The sequence below is a fragment of the Chiloscyllium punctatum genome, chromosome 22 (assembly GCF_047496795.1).
Source record: "Chiloscyllium punctatum isolate Juve2018m chromosome 22, sChiPun1.3, whole genome shotgun sequence".
Lineage (NCBI taxonomy): Eukaryota > Metazoa > Chordata > Chondrichthyes > Orectolobiformes > Hemiscylliidae > Chiloscyllium > Chiloscyllium punctatum.
Window position 1 is genome coordinate 84,984,192 of NC_092760.1, and position 23,445 is coordinate 85,007,636.

A 23,445-nucleotide genomic window follows, 5' to 3' on the forward strand; every position below is an offset into this window, starting at 1 on the left:
CCTAGGGAAAAGACACCTTAACTATACCCCTCATGATTTTACAAACCTCTATAAGGTCACCCCTCAATCTTCTGTGCTCCAGTGAAAAAAGTCCCAGCCTTTCTTTAGAACACAAACCTTCCATTCCCGGCAACATCCTGGAAAGTCTCCTCTGAAACTTCTCCAGCTTAATGATATTCTTCCTGTAACAGAGTGACCAGAACTTGTGCTAAACACGAGAGGGCTGGGACTGTTTGGTATCTGACATTGAACTTTGTGCAATAAACACTTCCACTTTTGACCTTACAATAGAAGGAAGGATGAATCAGCTGAAGATGGTTGGGCCTGGGACACTACCCTGAGGAAATCCTGCAGAGATGTCCTGGAGCTGAGATGACTGACCTCCCACAACCATGACCAACTGTTCATGTGCCAGGTATGAGTCCAACCAAAAGAGAGTTTTCACCTGAACCACATTGACTTCAGATTTACCAGGCCTCCTTGATTCCACATTTGGTCAATTGCTACCCTGATGTCAGGGGCAGTGACTCTCACTTCCCTCTTGAGTTCAGCTCTGTTTCTGAATTTGGATGAAGGCAGCACTGAGGTCAGGAGCTGAGTGGCCCAGGCGGAACCCAAACTGGGCATCATTGAGCAAGTTATTGCTGAGCACCCCCTGCTTGACAGCACTGTTGATGACACCTTCCATCACTTTACTGATGATCGAGAATAGACTGATGGGACAGTAACAACCTGGGTTGGATTTGGCCTGATCCTTTTTGTGTGCAGGGCATAATCTGTGCAATTTTGCACATTGTTGGGTAGATGCCAATGTTGTTACTGTACGAGAAGATCTTGGCTAGGGTGTATTGTGGAGCACAACTCTGGAAAGTTGTCAGGGCCCATAGCCTTTGCAGTATCCAGTGCCTCCAGTTGTTTCTTCACATCATGTGGAGTGAATCGAATTGGCTGAAGACTGACATCTGTGATGCTGGGGACCACTGGAGGAGGCTGAGATAGATCATCCACTGAAGGTGGATGCAAATGCTTCAGCCTTGACTTTTAACCTGATGTGCAAGGCTCTTTTACCAATGAGGATAGAGGTACGTTTGTATATGCTGACCCACAAACCATAGTATCATTGGAAGTGGGGAGGGGAGAAATAGAATACTAAAGTGAAAGAACATAAAGGAATTGTTCAGAATGAATTCCCTTTCAACTTTCGCAAGGGACTGTTTCTCCTGCAATACCCAGGTCCACTCCTTATTCGTTCCCTAATACTCTCTCCTTCCCTATATGTACCACACTTATTGCTACGTTCGGTCTTAGCAAGACTGTGCTTCGGAGCAGAGTGTGGGAGGTGACTGACTGACTGACACTAGCTGGCAATATCCTCCAGAGATGTGTAATTTTGAGACTAAGGTAAGACTGCCAGAACATTAAAGTGTTCCTGCACGTGTCCAGTCCACCAGTCTCCTCAAGATTCAGCCATTAAGGAAGCACAGGTGATACATTTTATTACAAATGTAACATGATGCATATTTTTAAATCTCTGAAAAATCAACTGAGAGGTTTAAACACAACAATGGGATTTAGGCAGAAGCACGCTATCTTTACTAAACAGAATACATACGTCATGAAGTGGGAAAGCAGCAGTGTATGTGCCATTGTTGAGTAATCTCTTAATCCCAAATTTCCTCTTCCCATCTTCTGTCGCATACTTGCATCGAGAGAGAATGTAATACACCTGGAGTATGAATCGAAAGATAATGAATAAGTGTACAACACAGATCCCCTTTACAGCATGGGAGAGGGTTTGGAAATTCATAATAATGCTTGCAGTTTTAGGAAAAAAAACCACAAAGTTACACTTCAAAAATGCTGTTAAAATTGAAGCCCTATTCAAACCCAGTGCTCCACAGTGAAAAGAAAACAAACTGATTGATAATTATAAATTAGATTATTGCAGAATGCTGTTGAGAAAGCAAGGAGAAAATATTAATGAGATCAAGCAGCTGTTTTCAATAAATATGAGATTATACAGCTGACTTGACATCCTTTGTGTCTCTACAGTGGTTTGCGTTGGTGCAAATAGATCAGTGCAGCAAAGAGGGGTACACTGAAGTCAGAGCAAAGTCATCTAAGTTAAGTAACACTCAAAATGCTGTATCAAAAGCAAATGGTTTAAATTGAATGTACTTACAATCCGGTTGCGAGTCGAGGGCGAGAAGAAAGTCTCTTGGTCATTAATGAGGAAAAGCTCCTGCCGCTGTTTACTGAAAGGTGCCGTGAAGTAATCTGGTTCAGGGTTTATTATTGTTGGATTCAGTCGAAATGGTTTCAACAACCAGTCAAATGGGTTCTCTCTTGCTTGGGGAATATCGTTTTCTTTAATAGGCACTTTAATGTGCATAACCTCTGCATAGGTGGCCAAGACATCCCAAGGAGCATGAATCTTCGTGAAGTATGTTTTCCCGTCTTCTGAATCCTGGAAATGAATAAATCATCTTGGTTTAAAGTGCAGCTCCATTTTATACACTCCGTGATGTCTTGGTGGTTTGTGGTCAGGATTGAGTGCTGCCACCAATCCTCCTTCCAAAGCCAGTCTAAGGGGCTGTTCAGTAATGGAGGGTGGGTCACAAACAGCCCTTAGCTTGCCTTTTCATAACAATGTGGTTTCTTACATCTCAGGTTACAATAACTGGGACCTAACAGGCAGCTTTTTCACACAGAAGGTGATGTGTGTATGGAATGAGCTGCCAAAGGAAGTGGTAGAGGCTAGTACAATTAGAACATTTAAAAGGCATTTGGATGGGTATATGAATAGGAAGAGTTTGGAGGGATATGGACAAGTGGGACTAGATTAATTTAGATTCTGGATTAGTGGTGCTGGAAGAGCACAGCAGTTCAGGCAGCATCCAAGTAGCTTCGAAATCGACGTTTCGGGCAAAGGCCCTTCATCAGGAATCCTGATGCTGCCTGAACTGCTGTGCTCTTCCAGCACCACTAATCCAGAATCTGGTTTCCAGCATCTGCAGTCATTGTTTTTACCTCCTAGATTAATTTAGGATATCTGGTTAGCATAGATGTGTTGGACTGTTTCTGTGCTGTACAACTCTATCACTCTATCTTTGAGGCATATTAACTATTACTAAGAAGAGGTGGACACCCATAGCATGGCATCTGAGGCCATGCTAGAGTCTGCTTGATCCTCCGTTCAGAGGCTGGGAGACATCAGACTAGAGGAGCTCAGCATTACCTCTTTCAGAATTAATACGTCATACACACCCTCTACTCCCCATGTCTGACAGTGACATCAACCAGGAAGATGAGAGTGTCCCAAATTTAGCCAGCTTTATTGAACTCTGGTCGAACAGGCTCGAGGGTGTGAACAATCAATTGACCTTCCTATGTTGTTCTGCCAATCTTTTCCCTAACGCAGGAAGCATAATTTAAAAACAAACTATTTTCTCATCAACCTGTTGAGAGATGTTATTACACACCTCTGAGACAGGTGGATCTTGAACCCTGGCCTTTTGGTTCAAGGGTAGAGATACTATCACTGAGGCATAATGAAATACTGGGTGAGTTCTCCCAATCCTTACACCTGTAGTTTAGAACAAATGTTCCATTGAATCCACTAATCGAAGCCTGATTAAAGACAGCTATAAATTCTGCAGCACAACACACAGTTTGCATGTGGTGCAGGAAAGCCAGGAGTATTTTGGTGACTGCCAAAAACACAGCATGAAATTGCTCAAACCTGTTATGGGCATTACACCCAATTACACCCAAAAATGAGGGGCCCTACATATAACAGGTCTGCCCTAATGGGAACTGCTTTCTATCCCTGCTGCCTGACGTGAATATACAACTTCCTGGTGGCCATCCCCTACTCACTTCTTCATTGACCCTCATGGTCATGGTGAGCACTTTTGATCCCATTATTTGAGGAAGGATGTCCTGGAGGAAGGGCAGTGAAGGTTACCAGACTGATTCCTGGGATGGCAGGACTGACGTCTGAAGAGAGACTTCTTCAGAAGGGTCACTGGACTTGAAACATCAACTCCGATTTCTCTCCACAGATGCTGCCAGATCAGCTGTATTTTTCCAGTGATTTCTGTTGTTGTTTCTGACTTCTAGTTCCTGCAGTTCTTTTGTTTTATCTTTTCATTTTATTTGTTTTATGAAGAGAGGTTGGAACGGTTAAGACAATATTACACTGGAGTTTATAAAAAGGAGCAAAGGTTTCATGGAAACGTATAAAATATGAATGGATCTACACAGGGTACCTGCAGGGAGGATGTTCCCAATGATCAGGGAGTTCAAAACCTTGGGGATAGTCTAATGATATAAGGCAGGCCTTTTAGGACTGAGGTAAGACGTTTCTTCATCCAGAGAGTGGTGAGCCTGTGGAATTCTCTGCCACAGAGACCCAAAACATTGTAGTGTTTTCAAGAAGGAGATAGAATCATAGAATCCTGACAGTTTTGGATGTAGGTTTGCTCGCTGAGCTGCAAGATTCATTTCCAGACATTTCGTTACCCTATTAGGTAACATCTTCAGTGGGCCTCAGGCAAAGCAATGCTGAAAATTCCTGCTTTCTATTTATATGTTTGGGCTTCTTTGGGTTGGTAATGTCAGGAAATGACCTCAGTGGGCCTAGTAGGGTAACGAAATGTCTGGAAATGAATCTTGCATCTCAGCAAGCAAACCTACATCCAAAACCTCAACCTGAGCTACAAATCTTCTCAAAACTCTCTAATCCCTACAGTGTGGAAACAGGCCATTTGACCCAACAAGTCCACAGCGGCACTTCAAAGAGCAACTCATCCAGACCCACTCCCCTACTCTACATTTGCCCTGACTATTGCACCTAACCTACATATCCCAGAGCCCTACAGGCAATTTAGCACGGCCAACTCACGTAACCTGCACATCTTTGAGCTGTGGGAGGAAATCGGAGCACCCGGAGGAACCCCACGCAGACATGAGATGGACACAATTCTTTGGGCTAAAGGGATCAAAAGATCTGTGGAGAAAGTGGGAACAGGGTATTGAGTTGGATACTGGATTAGTGGTGCTGAAAGAGCACAGCAGTTCAGGCAGCATCCAAGGAGTTTCGAAATCAACGTTTCAGGCAAAAGCCCTTCATCAGGAATAAAAAGCTTGAGGAATAAAAATATTGAGATGGATAATCAGCCATGATTATATTGAATGGCAGAGCAGGCGTGAGGGGCTGAATGGCCTCCTGCTGCTCCTATTTCCCATATTTCTATTTCATGGCAGTGCTATCAGCAATACTATCTTTCATCAAGCTGCTTGTTCTTTTCCATCATCCCGGGCCGGGGGGGGTGGGGGGTGGGGGGGGGGGGGTGGAGGGGCGGGTGCGTGTCAGACAGAGGTGTTTCTTTCAAATATGGCTGGAGGACCAATTTTCTTTTGTTTTTGAAAACAAAAAATTACTGAAGATTACAGCTGGTCAGGCAGCATCCAAGGAGAGAAAACAAGATAAAGTTTTGCATCTAGATGATTCTTTATTACACTCGAAACATTAGCTTGCTCTCTCTCTCTCCATGGATGCTGCTTGACCCACTGCGATCTCCAGCATTTTTTGTTTTCAGTTCAGATGCCATCATCTGCAGTAGTTTGCTCCTTATTTAATTCAATCATGGAAGTGGGTGTCACTGTCTCAACCAGCATTTATTGCCGGTCTCTAGCTGCCTTTGAGAAAATGGTGCTGAGTTGTCTTCTGGAAGTGCTGAGGACCCACACTGTTTCTAGAGAGGGAGCCCCTATCTCACTGGTATGTTAGGTCTGATCATCCACTCCCTGGGATTCCAACACAAGCTTCCAGAATCACATGTCCAATACTCCAACAGTGTCTCTACTAACACCACCTGGATTTCATGTTATTGAAGATTTGTTTCAAAAAAATTCAGATTGCATATTTTCAGGACTCATTGATACATCAGAAACACATACAATTTAAAACTCCCATCTTTACTGAATACCCTATGCGTGCAGCTATTGCAACTTATCCTAATTCCATGTTCCCTCCTTTGTTTTCAAGTGAGCAGCTGGGGACCTGTTCAATGATTCACAAACCACGAGCTGCCCCTGTTCTGTGTCGCTCCCCTTCCTGGACCATCTCTGACACCTCGCTCCCATTCTTGGACCATCTCTGACACCTCGCTCCCCTTCCTGGACCTCTCCATCTCCATTAGTGACGAACGACTTGACACTGACATTTTTTACAAACCCACCGACTCCCATAGCTACCTGGATTACACCTCTTCCCACCCTATCTCTTGCAAAAATGCCATCCCGTATTCCCAATTTCTCTGCCTCCACCGTATCTGCTCCCAGGAGGACCAGTTCCACCAGAGAACACACCAGATGGCCTCCTTCTTTAGAGACCGCAATTTCCCTTCCCACGTAGTTAAAGATGCCCTCCAACACATCTCGTCCACATCCCACACCTCCGCCCTCAGACCCCACCCCTCCAACCGTAACAAGGACAGAACGCCCCTGGTGCTCACCTTCCACCCTACAAACCTTCGCATAAACCAAATCATCCACCGACATTTCCGCCACCTCCAAACAGACCCCACTACCAGGGATATATTTCCCTCCCCACCCCATTCCGCCTTCCACAAAGACCGTTCCCTCCGCGACTACCTGGTCAGGTCCACGCCCCCCGACGACCCACCCTCCCATTCTGGCACTTTCCCCTGCCACCGCAGGAACTGTAAAACCTGCGCCCACACCACCTCCCTCACCTCTATCCAAGGCCCTAAAGGAGCCTTCCACATCCAAAGTTTTACCTGCACATCCACTAATATCATTAATTGTATCTGTTGCTCCCGATGTGGTCTCCTCTACATTGGGGAGACTGGGCGCCTCCTAGCAGAGCACTTTAGGGAACATCTCCGGGACACCCGCACCAATCAACCAAACCACCCCGTGGCCCAACATTTCAACTCCCCCTCCCACTCTGCCGAGGACATGGAGGTCCTGGGCCTCCTTCACCGCCGCTCCCTCATCACCAGACGCCTGGAGGAAGAATGCCTCATCTTCCGCCTCGGAACACTTCAACCCCAGGGCATCAATGTGGACTTCAACAGCTTCCTCATTTCCCCTTCCCCCACCTCATCCTAGTTTCAAACCTCCAGCTCAGCATTGTCCCTATGACTTGTCCGGACTTTTCCGACCTGCCTATCTCCTTTTCCACCTATCCACTCCACCCTCTCCTCCTTGACCTATCACCTTTATCTCCTCCCCCACTCACCCATTGTACTCTATGCTACTCTCTCCCCACCCCCACCCTCCTCTAGCTTATCTCTCCACGCTCCAGGCTCACTGCCTTTATTCCTGATTAAGGGCTTTTGCCCGAAACGTCAATTTCGCTGCTCGTTGGATGCTGCTTGAACTGCTGTGCTCTTCCAGCACCACTATTCCAGTACCTGTTCTGTCTAAAGTACAGTGTAAGCTCCACTCTTGTGCTTAAGTGAAGAATCCACTGTATTGCCAATCAAGTCTAATCCAGTGGAACTGAGTTGTCAGCCAGCTTCCATTAGGGTTTGCTATAAATTGAGAACAATGACAAGTTACATTTATGTAGCACCTCGAGTTTAGAAAAATGCCCCATGACACTTTGCAAGTGTGGAATCTGACAAATAAAATGGCTCTAGTTAAGCTGAAGGAGATTGAAATGGATTTTAAACTATGTCTCAAAGAAAGAAGGCAGAAGTAAAGGGTATTCCTAAGGTTTATCAAATTTATTCATTCACACAATGCAGCATTTATCGGACATGCCTAATTTCTCTGAAGAATGACATCAGCCCTAGATGACTGCCAATAATCAGATGATGGAATAAAAGTGACTTTCACTTACATCCTTATTTTCAGTTTCCAGTTCAAGGCCTGTCTTCAAAAGATTCATCTCAAACTCTTTTCTCCTCTCCTGAAAAAGAGAAATTTAATATAAAGAACGTTTAACATAAAGAACATCAACTGATTATTGTCCCCAGACACAGAACTAGACTTGTAACCACAATTGAAAAAGTTGCCTATCCTACATAGGAATCTCACAGTTCAATTACCACAGAATGTTACATTGTAAGTGATCTGTCAGTTGGTTACACTACCACTCACCTCCAGAAAAGGGGTCACTCTGCCCATCCAGATTAAAAATCTTACTGGTAGTGGCAATTAAATATAGATTTGGCTGTCAGTGATTCAAGAAGTGATTGCTGCCATTTTTAACTTTCCCAAGCAACACAGAGGATCTCTAACCAGAAGGACAGACGTATGTTTGAAATATCTGAAATATCACATAAAATATCTACTGCTGCGTCTCTACCGATTCATCTCTAGCCTCATATACCAGTTCACTTCAGCAAGCTCAGCTTTCGTGCCCAAATACTTGCCCTTATTGATGTTTAAACAACTAGTCTTAGACCCACACTACTCCCTTTTAAACTAAATGTAAGTTTCAATCATATTGGAGATGCTGCTACTAATGGATGCTTTAATGCTGAGATCATTAATTAATGCTGTCACGTTACACATTATCAAATCTAATATAATCCACTCTCTGGTGAGTTACAGAATGCTTTGGTCTAGGAAATTATCTCAAAAGCATTCTATGAACACAATCAGCCACAATCAGTTCTGATGAATTCAGGAACGTTAATTCTGCTTTCTTTCCACAGATGCTGCCAGACCTGCTGAGCTTTTTCAGACAGCTTCGTTTTTGTGTCTGTGGACTCCTGATCTAGCTCGTGCTAGTGTTCACAGTGGCTCAGTGGTTAGCACTTCTGCCTCACAGCACCAGGGATTCAGGTTCAATTCCAACTTCGGGTGACTGTCTATGTGGAGTTTGCACAGTCTCCCTGTGTCTGCGTGGGTTTCCTCTCACAGTCCAAAAGGTGTGCAGACTGGGTGATTTGCCTTGGAAAATGCAGGGTTACATGGGGTGGGTCTGGGTGGGATGCTCTTTGAAGGGTTGGTGTGGATTTGATGGGCCAAATGGCTTGCTTCGACATTGTAAGGATTATAGGGTGGTACGGTGGCTAAGTGGTTAGCACTGCTGTGACAGAGTGCCAGGGACCTAGATTCCCTGTCTGTGTGGAGTTTGCACATTCTCCCCGTGTCTGCATGGGTTTCCTCTGGGTGCTCCGCTTTCCTCCCGCAATCCAAAGGTGTGCAGGTCAGGTGAATTGGCCAGGCTAAATTACCCATAGTGTGTGGTGCATTAGTCAGAGGGAAATGGGTCTGGGTGAGTTACTCTTTGGGGGGTTAGTGTGGATTTGTTGGGCCAAATGGCCTGTTTCCACACTGTAGGGAATCTAATTACTACCAATGGATTTTTTCAAATTATAAGCCAATTAAAGACATTTGTTGCCATCCCATCATAACAAGTGCACAATATTGTTTCTTGTATACTTGGTCCCACATTGCACTAAACTGTTAAGAGGCTTGTAGATCAACTCAATTCATGATTTCTTTCCCTCACTTTCTCTCATCTCCATCCAGAACAATTCTACATTCTGATCTTCTGACTTAAAGTCATCTCTAACTAGTGCACAAATACCATTCTAGATTGACAGTGCCACTCTTCCATGTTTAAACAGCTTCCTATTTTTCTTGAAGGTCATACACCCTTCAATATTCAGACCCTGATCTTTGTCATCCTGAAACAATGCAAGATCTGTTGAATGCTATCGATGAAATTATCATTGGCAAGAGGTCAAGCATACTTGAAGAGTTGGTTCTATGGTAATTCTACAGTATAAAACAGAGGGCAAGGAAGCAAACACCAGTGCTATGAACAGTAATAGTTTGGGTTGCATGGGTTGGAAACGAGAATGGAACCTGCCACATTGGATTTCAGAGATGGAGAAAGAGAAACTGCAAGTCAATTAGTCAAGGGGAGATTAGATAGAGATATTCAACATTCTAAAGGATATTGATATGAATAAACAAACAGTAACTGTCTCACTGGTAGGCATGTAATGACCAGAAACCACAGAGTTAAATATAATTCACCTAAGAACTGAATGAAAGATGCTTGAAGTTTTTTTTGAAAAAAGCATGTTATTGCAAAGTGAAATGTGTCGCTTGAAAAGGAGACTGAAGTAGATGATAACTTTTGAAAGAAAAGTTGAGAAACACTTGGAAAATAAAAGATTTTCCCAGGAAAGCAGAAAGACAGGAGAGTCGAGAAAGGCTGAAGAGAGGGATAAACCTCTCGTTTTGTTTATGGGAGCCAGCAGATAATTGACACATGTCGAGTCAGGCAACAGGCCTTCTACTGTGCTCGAAGATTCAGTGAATAATTACCATTTTTTGGAGATGTGACAGACTGTTGCCCCGATAGGAGATCATTAAAACTCATTTTAACTTCCCTTTTACAAATCAAACAATTAAAAATAAGTTCATTCGCTGACATCCATTATATATGAACACAGAAGGCTGGTATACTGGGACAACATCCAACTGAGAAGCTAAGTGATATGTTGGCTCTTAATGCAAGGGATGGAAATAGTATAAAAAGGGGAATCCTGGTCCAGTTATACACAGTTTTAGCGTAACCATCGGCACTGAAACTGGGCCCAGTTTCAATCTCATTAAGAATCTCGAACTATAAGTTCAGAATAGTGGGTTGATGGGGTGTAAATTTTTAGAATTCTCTACACTATCACGATGTGGATGCTCAGTTGTTTGTACATTTAAAGGCTGAGAAAGATTGATTCTACAGAGAAAAAAAAATCTAAGTAGTGACAATGAGGTCAGAGATCCACGTACTGTCTCAGAACAATGCTGAGGACTGTATGTTCTGGTCCTGTATTTTATCATTCAAATTGGAATCAAGGAAATGGTTAGTTATTGTAAGGAACAGGAAAGTGGTTGAAATATCTATATTTAGAGTGGGAGTTAGGTTGAATCACACAACCAGTTGATACTAAAACTGAACTAGCCTGCATTAAACACCTCTCAGAACTTTTCAAATATCCGTGTTCATTAATTTAAAATGAGTTAGACAGAACATTTTGATCCTTCTCTCTGAACAACAACATTATTCCTTCTCTACCAGCAGGTGGCACTGGTTTCCATCAGAATAACCTTCCTCACAGCAGGATCTCATTCAATGACTGGGCAAAATAAGATCATAAGACATCAAAGCAGAAGTAGACCATTCAGCCGACTGAATCCGCTCTGCCATTCAATGAGATCATGGCTGATTAAATAATCCTCTACTCCATTTTCCACAGCACTGGATTCCCTAACTGATTAGAGATCTGAGTATCTCAGCCATGAATGTTCTTAATGACCCAGCCTCAATAATCCTCTGTGGTAGAGAATTCCACTGATACACTACTCTCAGGGACAAACATTCCTCCTTATCTCAGTCTTAAAAGAGAGTGATCCTGAAATAACGCCACAGAGCCCGGTGTCCCATCACTAAGCCATCCATTATTTACATCTGGAGAATCCCTCAAAGCCATCTCTGAGTGACCAGGACGTCTGACACTCCTTTTCACACTTGTCAGTCAGGGCTCCTTGATGGGGGCTATTAATCTGGTCCAGTCAGGGGACTCGTATTCTATGAGGTCAATTTGGCTGACCTCATTACAACTCCTTATTCTGAAATTACGCCCTCTGACCCTTGGCTCTCCCACAACTGGAAGCAGCCTCTCCACATCGACCCTATGAAGTCCCCTAAGAATCGAATATGTTTTGATAAAGTTGCCTTTCATTCTTCTAAACTCCAATGACTATTTATACACAGGAGATTTGTCTTTATCTTTGAGGTCACCGAGTCCCTGAAGCTGCTCTTTACTGGAGCCTAAGGAAGTTCCAAAGAAGTACTTCGGACTCATTTTTAAAGGAACCTCTCACTTAACTGGAGAAATGGCAACTTTTCATTCTCAAGTCGTGCCCGGGGGGACTTTGGGAAAATGACTGATTGGAGGTGAGGATTCAATGAACCTCATGGGTAAACTGGACCACTGGTCGGCAAACATGAGAGACTAGTGAGCCTTGGTTTTGTTAATCCCTTAACCAGCAATTAATTTAACCTTAACTCAACACCAAACAGTGACATGGCTCTCCAGAGAGTTCATTCAGTAAGTAAATGAAGTGTTCGGTATCCAGGCTCCTACTCTGTACCAGGTGGTGGTGGTGTGTTACAGTTCAGTCAGGAAGTCCATGCTGCTGAGACAACATGTACATGTACACAGCAAGGTCTGGAGCTATGGTCAGTTGAAGTAGAGATTTCAATATTCTTTTCAGTGCATGGCTGACCAGGAATCTCTCCCATTGCCGCTGCCCACCAGATTTTTAATCTGTAAGAGAATCAAGGGTTATGGGGGAAAAGGCAGGAAAGTGGAGTTGAGGGTTATCGGATCACCTATAATCTGCTTCTGGCCTACTGCTGCTCCTACATTTTATGCTTGTCTTATTGTCATTGGCATGTGTTGGAAGGATTTGTAGGTTAATGTTCAGCCTGATGTATTACGACATCTTTCTTGTCCATCAAGTTCCAGGATGAGACTTGTAAGCTAGCACTTCCTTTTAACATATTTCTTTTTTTTTAAACTGTGTGATTGCTTCATTTTTCCTGGGTGAAGTTATATAGGTTGCTTACATAGAAAATAGGTGCAAGAGTGGGCCATTCGGCCCTTCGAACCTGGACCACTATTCAATAAGGTCATGGCTGAACACACAACCTCAGGGTTCTATTCCCGCCCTCTCCCCACACTCCTTCACACCTTTAGCTGTAAGGGCCACATCCAGCTCCCTGTTGAAGGTATCTAACAAACTGGCCCCAACAGCTTCCTGTGGGAGAGAAAGGCCATGTGTCAGAGTAGTCACATGGAATGTTTGAAGAGAAATCACACTTTGACTGAAGACTTCTGAAGGACTGCATTGTGGAAGCAAGGCAGGATGGGAAATTTGGTCAAGACCCAGATTTGCTGAATCTGTGTGGACTGCAAGTGATCTAAATTGTATAAGAAAGGAGCTCAAATGTAAGACGAGGATACTTTCTGCTCTATACTCGTTCAGGCCTAATCCAATTTCAGCCTATGCCAGGCTCTGAAACTTCATATCAATGAAGAGATCAAATCTAAACAACGGTTTGTGTCATCATGGGACATGTACAGATGGAGCCTTAAAAAAAACAGCGACCACATTCAAAGAAGGAAGCAGGTGCATAAATTACCTACTCCAGATTCAGATAGACAGTGAAACTAACAATCCTTTTGAGGCCTTAATTGGAAGGTGCACAATCTAACTGCTTCTAAGTGTTCCCAGAGTCAGAGATGTACAGCACGGAAACAAATCCTTTGGTCCAACCCATCCATGCCAACCAGATATCCAACCTAATCTAGTCCCATTTGCCAGCACTTGCTATTCATATACCCATCCAAATGCCTTTTAAATGTTGCAATTGGACCAGCCTCCACCACTTCCTCTGGCAGCACATTCCATACACGTACCACCCTCTGTGTGAAAAGGTTGCCCCTTAGGTCCCCTTTATATCTTTCCGCTCTCACCCCAAACCTGTGTCCTCTAGTTCTGGACTGCCCGCATATTTACCCTATCCATGCCCCTTATGATTTCAGAAATCTCTGTAAGGTCACTCCTCAGCCTCCAACACTCCAGGGAAAACAGCCCCAGTGAGATAACGAGAATCCAGAAAAAGTATCTTCCTGTCAGGGTGAAAGGAAAAGCTGGTAGGTATAGGGAGTGCTGAATGACTAAAGAAATTGAGGGTTTGGTTAAGAAAAAGGAGGAAGCATATGTATAGACAGGATAGATCGAGTGAATCCTTCGAAGAGTATAAAGGCAGTAGGAGTATACTTAAGAAGGAAATCAGGAGGGCAAAAAGAGTACATGAAATAGCTTTGGCAAATAGAATTAAGGAGAATCCAAAGCGTGTTTACAAATACATTAAGGACAAAAGGGTAACTAGGGAGAGAATAGGGCCCCTCAACGATCAGCAAGGCAGCCTTTGTGTGGAGCCACAGAAAATGGGGGAGATATTAAAAGAGTATTTTGCATCATATTTACTGTGGAAAAGGATATGGAAGATATAGACTGTAGGGAAGTAGATGGTGACACCTTGCAAAATGTCCATATTAAAGAGGAGGAAGTGTTGGAAATCTTGAAACGTACAAAGGTGGATAAATACCGAGGACCTGATCAGGTGTTCCCTAGAACTCTGTGGGAAACTAGAGAAGTGATTGCTGGGTCTCTTGTTGAGATATTTGTATCATCGATAGTCACAGATGAGGTGTCAGAAGACTGGAGGTTGGCTAACGTGTCCCACTCTTTAAGAAGGGTGGTAAGGACAAGCCAGGGAACTATAGACCAGTGAGCCTGACGTCAGTTGTGGGCAAGTTGTTGGAGGGAATCCGGAGGGACAGGATGTACATGTATTTGGAAAGACAGGAACTGATTAGAGATAGTCAACATGGCTTTGTGCGTGAGAAATCATGTCTCACAAACTTGATTGAGTTTTTTGAAGAAGGAACAAAGAGGATTGATGAGGGCAGAGCAGTAGATGTGATCTATATGGACGTCAGTAAGGTGTTCGACAAGGTTCCCCATGGGAGATTGGTTAGCAAGGTTAGATCTCACGGAATACAGGGAGAACTAACCATTTGGATACAGAACTGGCTCAAAGGTAGAAGACAGAGGGTGGTGGTGGAGGGTTGTTTTTTGGACTGGAGGCCTGTGAGCAGTGGAGTGCCACAAGGATCGGTTCTGGGTCCTCTACTTTTTGTCATTTATATAAATGATTTGGATGAGAGCATAAGAGGTACAGTTAGTAAATTTGCAAATGACACCAAAATTGGAAGTGTAGTGGACAGCGAAGAGGGTTACCTCAGAGTACAACAGGATCTTGATCAGATGGGCGAATGGGCTGAGAAGTGGCAGATGGAGTTTAATTCAGATAAATGCAAGGTGTTGCATTTTGGGAAAGCAAACCTTAGCAGGACTTATACAATAAATGGTAAGGTCCTAGAGAGTGTTGTTGAACAAAGAGGCCTTGGAGTGGAGGTTCATAGCTCCTTGAAAATGGAGTCGCAGGTATCTAGGATGGTGAAGAAGGTGTTTGGTATGCTTTCCTTTATTGGTCAGAATACTGAGTTCAGGAGTTGGGAGGTCATGTTGCGGCTGAACAGGACATTGGTTAGGCCACTGTTGGAGTATTGCATGCAATTCTGGTCTCCTTCCTATCGGAAAGATTTTGTGAAACTTGAAAGGGTTCAGAAAAGATTTACAAGGATGTTGCCAGGGTTGGAGGATCTGAGCTACAGGGAGAGGCTGAACAGGCTGGGGCTGTTTTCCCTGCAGCATCGGAGGTTGAGGGGTGACCTTATAGAGGTTTACAAATTATGAGGGGCACGGATAGGGTAAATAGACAAAGTCTTTTCCCTGGGATCGGGGAGTCCAGAACTAGAGAGCATTGGTTTAGGGTGAGAGGGGAAAAATATAAAAGGGACCTACAGGGCAATGTTTTCACGCAGAGGGTGGTACGTGTATGGATTGAACTGCCAGAGGATGTGGTGGAGGCTGGTACAATTGCAACATTTAAGAGGCATTTGGATGGGTATATGAATAGGAAGGGTTTGGAGGGATATGGGCTGGGTGCTGGCAGGTGGGACTAGATTGGGTTGGGATATCTGGTTGGCATGGATGGGTTGGACCAAAGGGTCTGTTTCCATGCTGTACATCTCTATAACTTTACAACTCTATTCAGCGTCTTAGTGAGTTTTGAGAAGATTGGTGCTCAGGCTGAGGATTTGGATTTGGCTTTGTTTGCTGAGCTGAAAGGTTCATTTCCAGACGTTTCATTATCTTACTGGGTAACACCTTCAGTGGGCGTCATGCAAAGCAATGCTGAAAATTCCTGCTTTCTGTTTGGGTTTCAGCCTCTCCCTCTAGCTCAAACCTTCCAACCCCAGAAATATCCTTGTAATTCTTTGCTGAACCTGTTCACGTCTTGCAGCATTGTTCTGACAGGAGAGTGCGCAGAATTGAATGCAATATTTCTAGAGTTGCCTGACCAATATCTTAGTTGGATGTTGGGATTGAGCTGTCAATCCACAGTGAGGAAGGCCACTGCCTCTGTCAGCCCCTGCCTCATGGCACTCCCTCAATGCTCTTAGCTGAGTGTTCTGGGAGCCCAGAGCAAGAAATATCAAAGACAACAAGGAGAATGGAAAGAAAGTGCAAATATGGCATTGAGATACAGGGTCAACCACCATCATATTGAGTGGTGGAGCAGCCTCAAAAGGACTGAATGGCAGACTTGTTCTCCTGCCTTCCGTGTTGCTATGGTTTAGTGCTCTATTCTGTAAACTCAGGAAACAGGTCTCTGCTGACTGGGTGTGTCCTGTAGCAGTTCTCCCCTTACCTATATCCAACTGTTTCCTGACTCTGGGAGGTTTCTGCAAGCTCTTTCATTTCCATTGTAGTACATAATAGTGTTGGTTCTCCATCAGTACATCTCTGACTAATACAAATTGTTCCATTTTTTCTTCAAATCTCTTGGACTTGACAACTGATATCACATCCTGATATACATAACTGTCTCACTGTCATACCAATTGGTATTACATTGCACTGGCCTTCATTATGAAGGGACCAGGGAGATGCATCAATACACACAAATTTTAAAAATAAAGGAGCAGATGTAGGCTTTTCAGCCCATCGAACCTCTACATCCATAAGATAGTTGTGCTATCCTGTGATCCTTTGTTGCACTCCCTCGATAACAAAAATATCCTGCCCGGGATACGGAGACTGAAACCGCAACAGTACTACACATGCAGTCTCACCCAGCTCCTACACAATTGAAGCATGACTTCACTATTCCTGTACTCCAATTCTCATGCGGTAAAGACTGCATTCTCTAGACTTTCTGAGAATGACAGGTGATCCAACTGGAACTGATAAATTGCTTAAACAGGTAGGTAGGGTAGTTCCAGGATTCCCCTGGTTGGGAAATCTAAAACCAGGGGCATTGTTTACATGGGGTTGGAGATGAGAAGAAATGATTTTACTCAGCAGGGTCCCGAAGCTTTGAAATTCCCTATTACAGCAGGCTGAGGAAGCTCAGCCTTCGAGTATGGTTCAGGTAGATTAGATTAGATTAGATTCTCTACAGTATGGAAACAGGCCCTTTGGCCCATCAAGTCCACACCGACCCTTCACCGAGCAACCCACCCAGACCAATTCCCCCACTTTCTATTTACCCCAGACTAATGCACCGAACACTATGGGCAATTTAGCATGGCCAATTCACCTAACCTGCTCATTTTTGGATTGTGGAAGGAAACCGGAGCACCCGGAGAAAACCCATGCAGACATGGGGAGAATGTGCAAACGCCATTCAAACAGTCATCCAAGGCGGGAATCAAACCCGGGTCCCTGGCACTGTGAGGCAACAGTGCTAACCACTGAGTGACCATGCCATCCTGTAGAGACAATAAAATATAGGAGCAGAATTAGGCCATTGAGCCCATTGAGTCTGATCCACACTTCAATCATGGCTGATCAATTTCTCAACCCCATTCTCCTGCCTTCTTACCATAACCCTTGATCATCTTACTAATCAAGAGGATTGACAGATTTCTCATTAACATTGGTGTTCAGGGTGATGAGTATGGGGTGGGTAAAACACATTGAATTGCTTGATCAGCAATGATCATACTGAATGGTGTGGCAGGGGCCTGATGGTTTGAATGACATATTCCTGCAGACCCTTCAGGAACTTTTACATTTCAATCAGCTCACCCTTCACTTTTCTAAACTCCAGCGGAAACAAACTAGGTCTGTTCAACCTCTCCTCATAAGACAATCCATTCACTCCAGGTATCAATCTTGTGAACCTCCTCTGAAGCACTGCCCCACTTACAAACTTACTTAAATAATGTGACCAAAAGTGTACACCATGTTTAAAATGAGATTTCACCTTTGCCCTTTACATAACAGCCTTACTTGTATGTTTTGTTTCTTTCACAATAGAGCAGCACATCAGCCTTGTTGTCATGATGTCATTGGCTAGGTATTATATGGCAGGGACTGTAGAGGAAGAAGGTATAAAGGACAAATTCACTGAGACACCAGGCAGCAGTGGGTTAGAATGACCTGATCAATTATTCTGAAGTTATGTGAGGAACATTATTACCAGATTAAACACCAAGGTGCCGTCTTTGTTTGCAGGGCCATATAACCAGTTTCGTCAGTGGACTATTACTCAGTGGTGTTAATAAATCTGAACAACCTTTGGGTGTGACAGTTTTTTAAAAAATTCACTCATGCAAAGTGGGCATTGCTGGCTGGGCAGTATTTTATGCCCTCCCTTAAATGCCCTGAGAAGGTGGTGGGGAGCTGCAGTAGTTGACTTGTTGCTACATCATTGGCACCCAGGTTGGAGGTAGGAACGTTTAGAGACGGTCCTGCAAGCTTGATCAAGGTTGTGTCTCAGCAAGAGTTCCATCCTTCAGAAAGGCAGAGGGAGAAAAATAAATCTGGCAAAAGGAGAGAAACTCATGACTAATAATTTACTGCAACCAGTGTAGCCGGCAATGTACTAAGGCAGTGTAAGTAAGTTCAAAACACAGGCCGAGCACAGAGTCTATTAGCAAGAGCATCCTGGAAGCTCTTGCTTTTAAAATACTTCCCTGCAGAAGGATTGCACCAAGCAGAAGAAGGACTTACTTTGGGCAGGATTTGTCCAGCTACCTGGTGAGCTGGAGGTGGGTGGGCTGGAAAAATGGCGTGTGTGTGTGGGTGGGGGGATGGGGTGGGGGTTGGTGAGAACAGAGGGAAGGGTAGTTACATTGGAACAGTCCCATGGCACAAACCCATGAGGGAGTTATCCCAAGAGACGGCTCACGGCCCCCAATTGGAATGATATTCTATTCCAACTGGCATTGTGCCAGTGATAGAGGGAACCATGTGAGTTGGAGACACCAGGTCCTACAGAGGGCTGGACAGACATCAAAGGGCTGCCTTGCAGGAGGACCCTTTACCCCAACTGTTGGGAACTGGAGTCCCCTTTAGAACTGAATTCTTGTCATGTTTTGAGATTAATATCTTCTGTGTAACATGTAACCTCACTTAATTGTGTTACAGTAGAAAGTAGCTTTTGACAAACATAGTGTTTGGGAAAATAGGAGTTTTTGGTTCTTTGAAGGACCTTCAAATGGAGGAGGCAATGGTTGTTCATCATGAGTAATTAGCCATGCTCATTAGCTAAAAGGCTTCAGTTGGGCTTTTGATTCAGCATAGACTGCCAGTTCCCAAAATAAGGGTTAGTAATAGAGAGGGTTAGTGAGAGTTGGTGAATGAGTTAGAGAGAAGCTAATGGGCCAGGGGAATGAGCCATTTCCTTCTTGGGAGAAGGTCAGGAGTTTTCATGCATCAGCCCAAGGGAAGAACAAGGATTGTTACCACTGAAGACTACAAAACATCAGGCTCATACATGGCGTCATTCCAGCACTGTAGGGTCGCACTGCCCTGCTGTTCCATTCTGTGGAATGGCTTCAGGATCGGTAAAGGTGGGACAGTTACCCATGATGTCAGGATGATCCTCGCCCCCTTGTCCATCTCCATTTGAGTTCTCAGTCACCTGTAAGCCCGTATGACATAGCAGTTCGATATCAGTGCGACTTGCCCCTGTAGTGAGTCCACTCCTAGCAGGTGAATCACTTACTACAGAAACGCTGTGTAAATAAAACTCATTTCTGTGATAAAAAAACGCAGCAAGTATTAACTCCAGTGTGCTCATGTTTTACACTGTGTCAGCCAAAGTTTGTGAGGGCGGTGGGGGCAAGAATAAACTTGAAACGTACAAGTAAACATACAGAGTCCACTCGCACAGCAAATAGGGTCTGTTCAACAACATCCCAATTCACAGGACCAGTGAGAACTCGGAGGCAAATCCTTTAACAGGAGGAAGTATTCTAAAAAAGACAAGTATTTTCTAAAACTGAAGCCAATATGCTTGAGAGAACAGTAACAGTGCAGTGTCACAGCCACCAAGTGAGTGGGCGTGCTTTCACATGCTGCTTCCCAGTTGCAGTCTAGCAGACAGACCGTGTTTTTCCTCAGGGAGTGACAAGTCAATCCAAAACCACAAAGTCAGTCAGAACACTCACACTTTCCAACTACTCCAGCCGAGGCATCCTGCCTGCTGACATGGTGAGCACAAAAGCAAATTAATACAGATAATGGAAGAGTCCATGACAATTTAATTTTTGATTAATAGACAATAGTTGCAGGATAGGCCATTCTGCCCTTCCAGCTTGCACAACCATTCAATATGATCATGGCTGATCATCCTCAATCAGTACCCTGTTCCTGCCTTATCTCCATAACCCTTGATTCCACTATCCTTGAGAGCTCTATCCAACTCTTTCTTAAATGAATCCAGACACTGAGCCTCCACTGCCCTCTGGGGCAGAGCATTCCCCCAGCCACCACTGTCTGGGTGAAGAAGTTTCTCCTAATCTCTGTCCTAAATGGTCTACCCTGTATTTTTAAGCTGTGTCCTCTGGTTCAGCACTCACCCATCAGCGGATACATGTTTCCTGCCTCCAGAGTGTCCAATCCTTTAATAATCTTATATGTCTCAATCAGATCCCCTCTCAGTCTTCTAAACTCAAGGGTATACAAGCTCAGTCGCTCCAGTCTTTCAGCATAAGGGAGTCCTTGCCATTCCAGGAATTGACCTCGTGAACCTACGCTGCACTCCCTCAATAGCCAGAATGTCTTTCCTCAAATTTGGAGACCAGAACTGCACACAGTAATCCAGGGGTGGTCTCACCAGGGCCCTGTACAGCTGCAGAAGAACCTCTTTGCTTCTATACTCAATCCCTCTTGTTATGAAGGCCAGCATGCTATTAGCCTTCTTCACTACCTGCTGTACCTGCAGGCTTACCTTCATTGACTGGTGTACAAGAACACCCAGATCTCTTTGTACTGCCCCTTTACCTAAATTGATTCCATTTAGGTAGTAATCTGCCTTCCTGTTCTTGCCACCAAAGTGGATAACCACACATTTATCCACATTAAACTGCATCTGCCATGCATCTGACCACTCACCTAACCTGTCCAGGTCACCCTGTAATCTCCTAACATCCTTCTAACATTTCACCCTGCCAGCCAGTTTAGTATCATCAGCAAATTTGCTAATGTTATTACTAATACCATCTTCTATATCATTAACATATATTGTAAAAAGCTGCGGTCCCAGCACTGATCCCTGCGGTACCTCACTGGTCACTGCCTGTCATTCCGAAATGGAGCCATTTATCACTACTCTTTGTTTCCTATTAGCCAACCAACTTTCAATCCAAGTTAGTACCTTGCCCCCAATACCATGCGCCCTAATTTTTATCACTAACCTCACTAACCTCACTAACCTCCTATGTGGGACTTTATCAAAAGCTTCCTGAAAGTCCAGGTACACTACATCTACTGATCTCCCTCGTCCATCTTCAGAGTTACATCCTCAAAAATTCCAGAAGATTAGTCAAGCATGATTTCCCCTTATAAATCCATGCTGACTCTGACCTATCCTGTGACTACTAGGTGTTGTAATTTCATCCTTTATAATAGACTCCAGCATCTTTCCCACCACTGAGGTCAGACTAACTGGTCTATAATTTTCTGCCTTTCTTAAAAAGTGGTACAACATTAGCCACCCTCCAATCCGCAGGAACTGATCCTGAATCTATCGAACTCTGGAAAATAATCGCCAACGCATCCACGATTTCTCGAGCCACCTCCTTCAGTACCCTGGGATGTAGACCATCAGGCCCTGGGGACTTATCAACCTTCAGACCTAACGGTCTCTCCAACACAAATTCCTGGCAAATATAAATTCCCTTAAGTTCAGGTCCTTCAGCCACTGTTACCTCAGGGAGATTGCTTGTGTCTTCCCCAGTGAACACAGATCTGAAGTACCCATTCAATTCTTCTGCCATTTCTTTGTTCCCTGTAATATATTCCCCTGTTTCTGTCTTCAAGGGCCCAATTTTAGTCTTAACCATTTTTTTGCCTTTCACATACCTAAAAAAGCTTTTACTATCCTCCTTTATAAGAGAAAAGGGTACACAAGCCCTTGTATACAAGGGTATACAATTGAATACACTTTAAGAGAAAAGTGTATTCGATTGACACAACCAGTTTACTGCCAGGCTGGCATGTGTGGGGTGCGGATGGTATTTGTGGCCCCCAGCAGGTGGATGAGCAGAAGAGGGCGAGGGGCATATTTAAATGGAATGGGAGTCTAGCCTGCACCTTCTCACCCTGCCCTGAGCCGTTCCTCTATCACACAAGAGCTGGTAAGGCATCAGCCAGCCCACCAGTTAGTAGTCTAGAGTTGCCAACTCCATGGGCCACGCATCGGGAGACGTCGGCAGACAGGATGTGACAGAAAGCTAACATGATGTGAGTGGTTTCTAGGCCGAGGGGGAGGGTTATGTATCGGAATCCCTTCCAGCTAGACTTTATCAAAAAGGAGATCTGAGAAAAAAATAAACCACCCAGTGGGTATTGGGCATCCAGAACTCACTGCTTTGAAGGGTGCTAGAGACAGGAACCTTCAAGATACTTGAGAAATATTTAGATGAGCACTTGAAACTCACATTCTCTCTGTAACTTTGTTCTCTACAAATTCTGAGAACCAATATTAGGGGAGAACAGGAATAGAACCCCGTTATAGAGGTCCAAACCGACATATGTTTGAGCATCAAGTTCAGCTTCTACAAACTATCCATTAACCAGAATAAATTCACAGCCTAATAGTGTCAACAAATAGAGAAGCAATGGCTTTTCCCTCAGACGAAGAGATATAAACCTGAACTCTGAAAATATAGATGTACGTTTTCCTTCCATAACCTCAATCCTATTCCATGTCATTGATCTTGGCGTTTCTCATCATCTTGGCTACTCTCCATTTTTGTTTCCTAAAGTTCTGTTTCCTTGACTCTCTGACCTTCACATCTGTACACAAAAGGAAAGTAAAGATCCATGAAAATGTCATAAGTGGAAAACATATTATTGGCTGCAAAGTCTTTTTGCACAATAAATCTTAAACAGCCACAACAAAAACTTGTTTGTTTTGTAATCATACAGAACTCACTGGCACAGAATGGCTCTAACTGAGACACAAAGGATTTCTGGCTACTCAGAAGGGAGCTCTTGTATTATATGTCTCACAGTCAATTTCAATTTATCTTTAAGAAACATGTTCATGATATCTTCACTGTATCATAGCTTATGGCTAAAAACCTCACAACTCCAGGTTATAGTCCATCAGGTGGTTGAAGGAGCAGTGCTCCAAAAGCTAGTGCTTCTGATTAAACCTGTTGGACTATAACCTGGTGTTGTGAGATTTTAATTTTGTACACCCCAGTCCAACACCGGCATCTC

At 44.0% G+C, this 23,445-nt stretch overlaps 1 protein-coding gene across 7 annotated transcripts in view; it reads right to left on the reverse strand.

Annotated features, from left to right (window-relative positions):
- The window catches only part of ano5a (anoctamin 5a), a 196,031-nt gene that overhangs the window by 52,426 nt on the left and 120,160 nt on the right, over positions 1–23,445 (reverse strand). For all 7 annotated transcript variants that reach the window (XM_072592754.1, XM_072592753.1, XM_072592751.1 and 4 more), the window contains 3 exons: positions 7,877–7,945; positions 2,183–2,467; positions 1,613–1,726 (listed from right to left, as the gene is read on the reverse strand). In XM_072592754.1, coding sequence (XP_072448855.1) covers positions 1,613–1,726; positions 2,183–2,467; positions 7,877–7,945 — 468 coding nt within the window. The remainder of the gene's footprint in view (positions 1–1,612; positions 1,727–2,182; positions 2,468–7,876; positions 7,946–23,445) is intronic.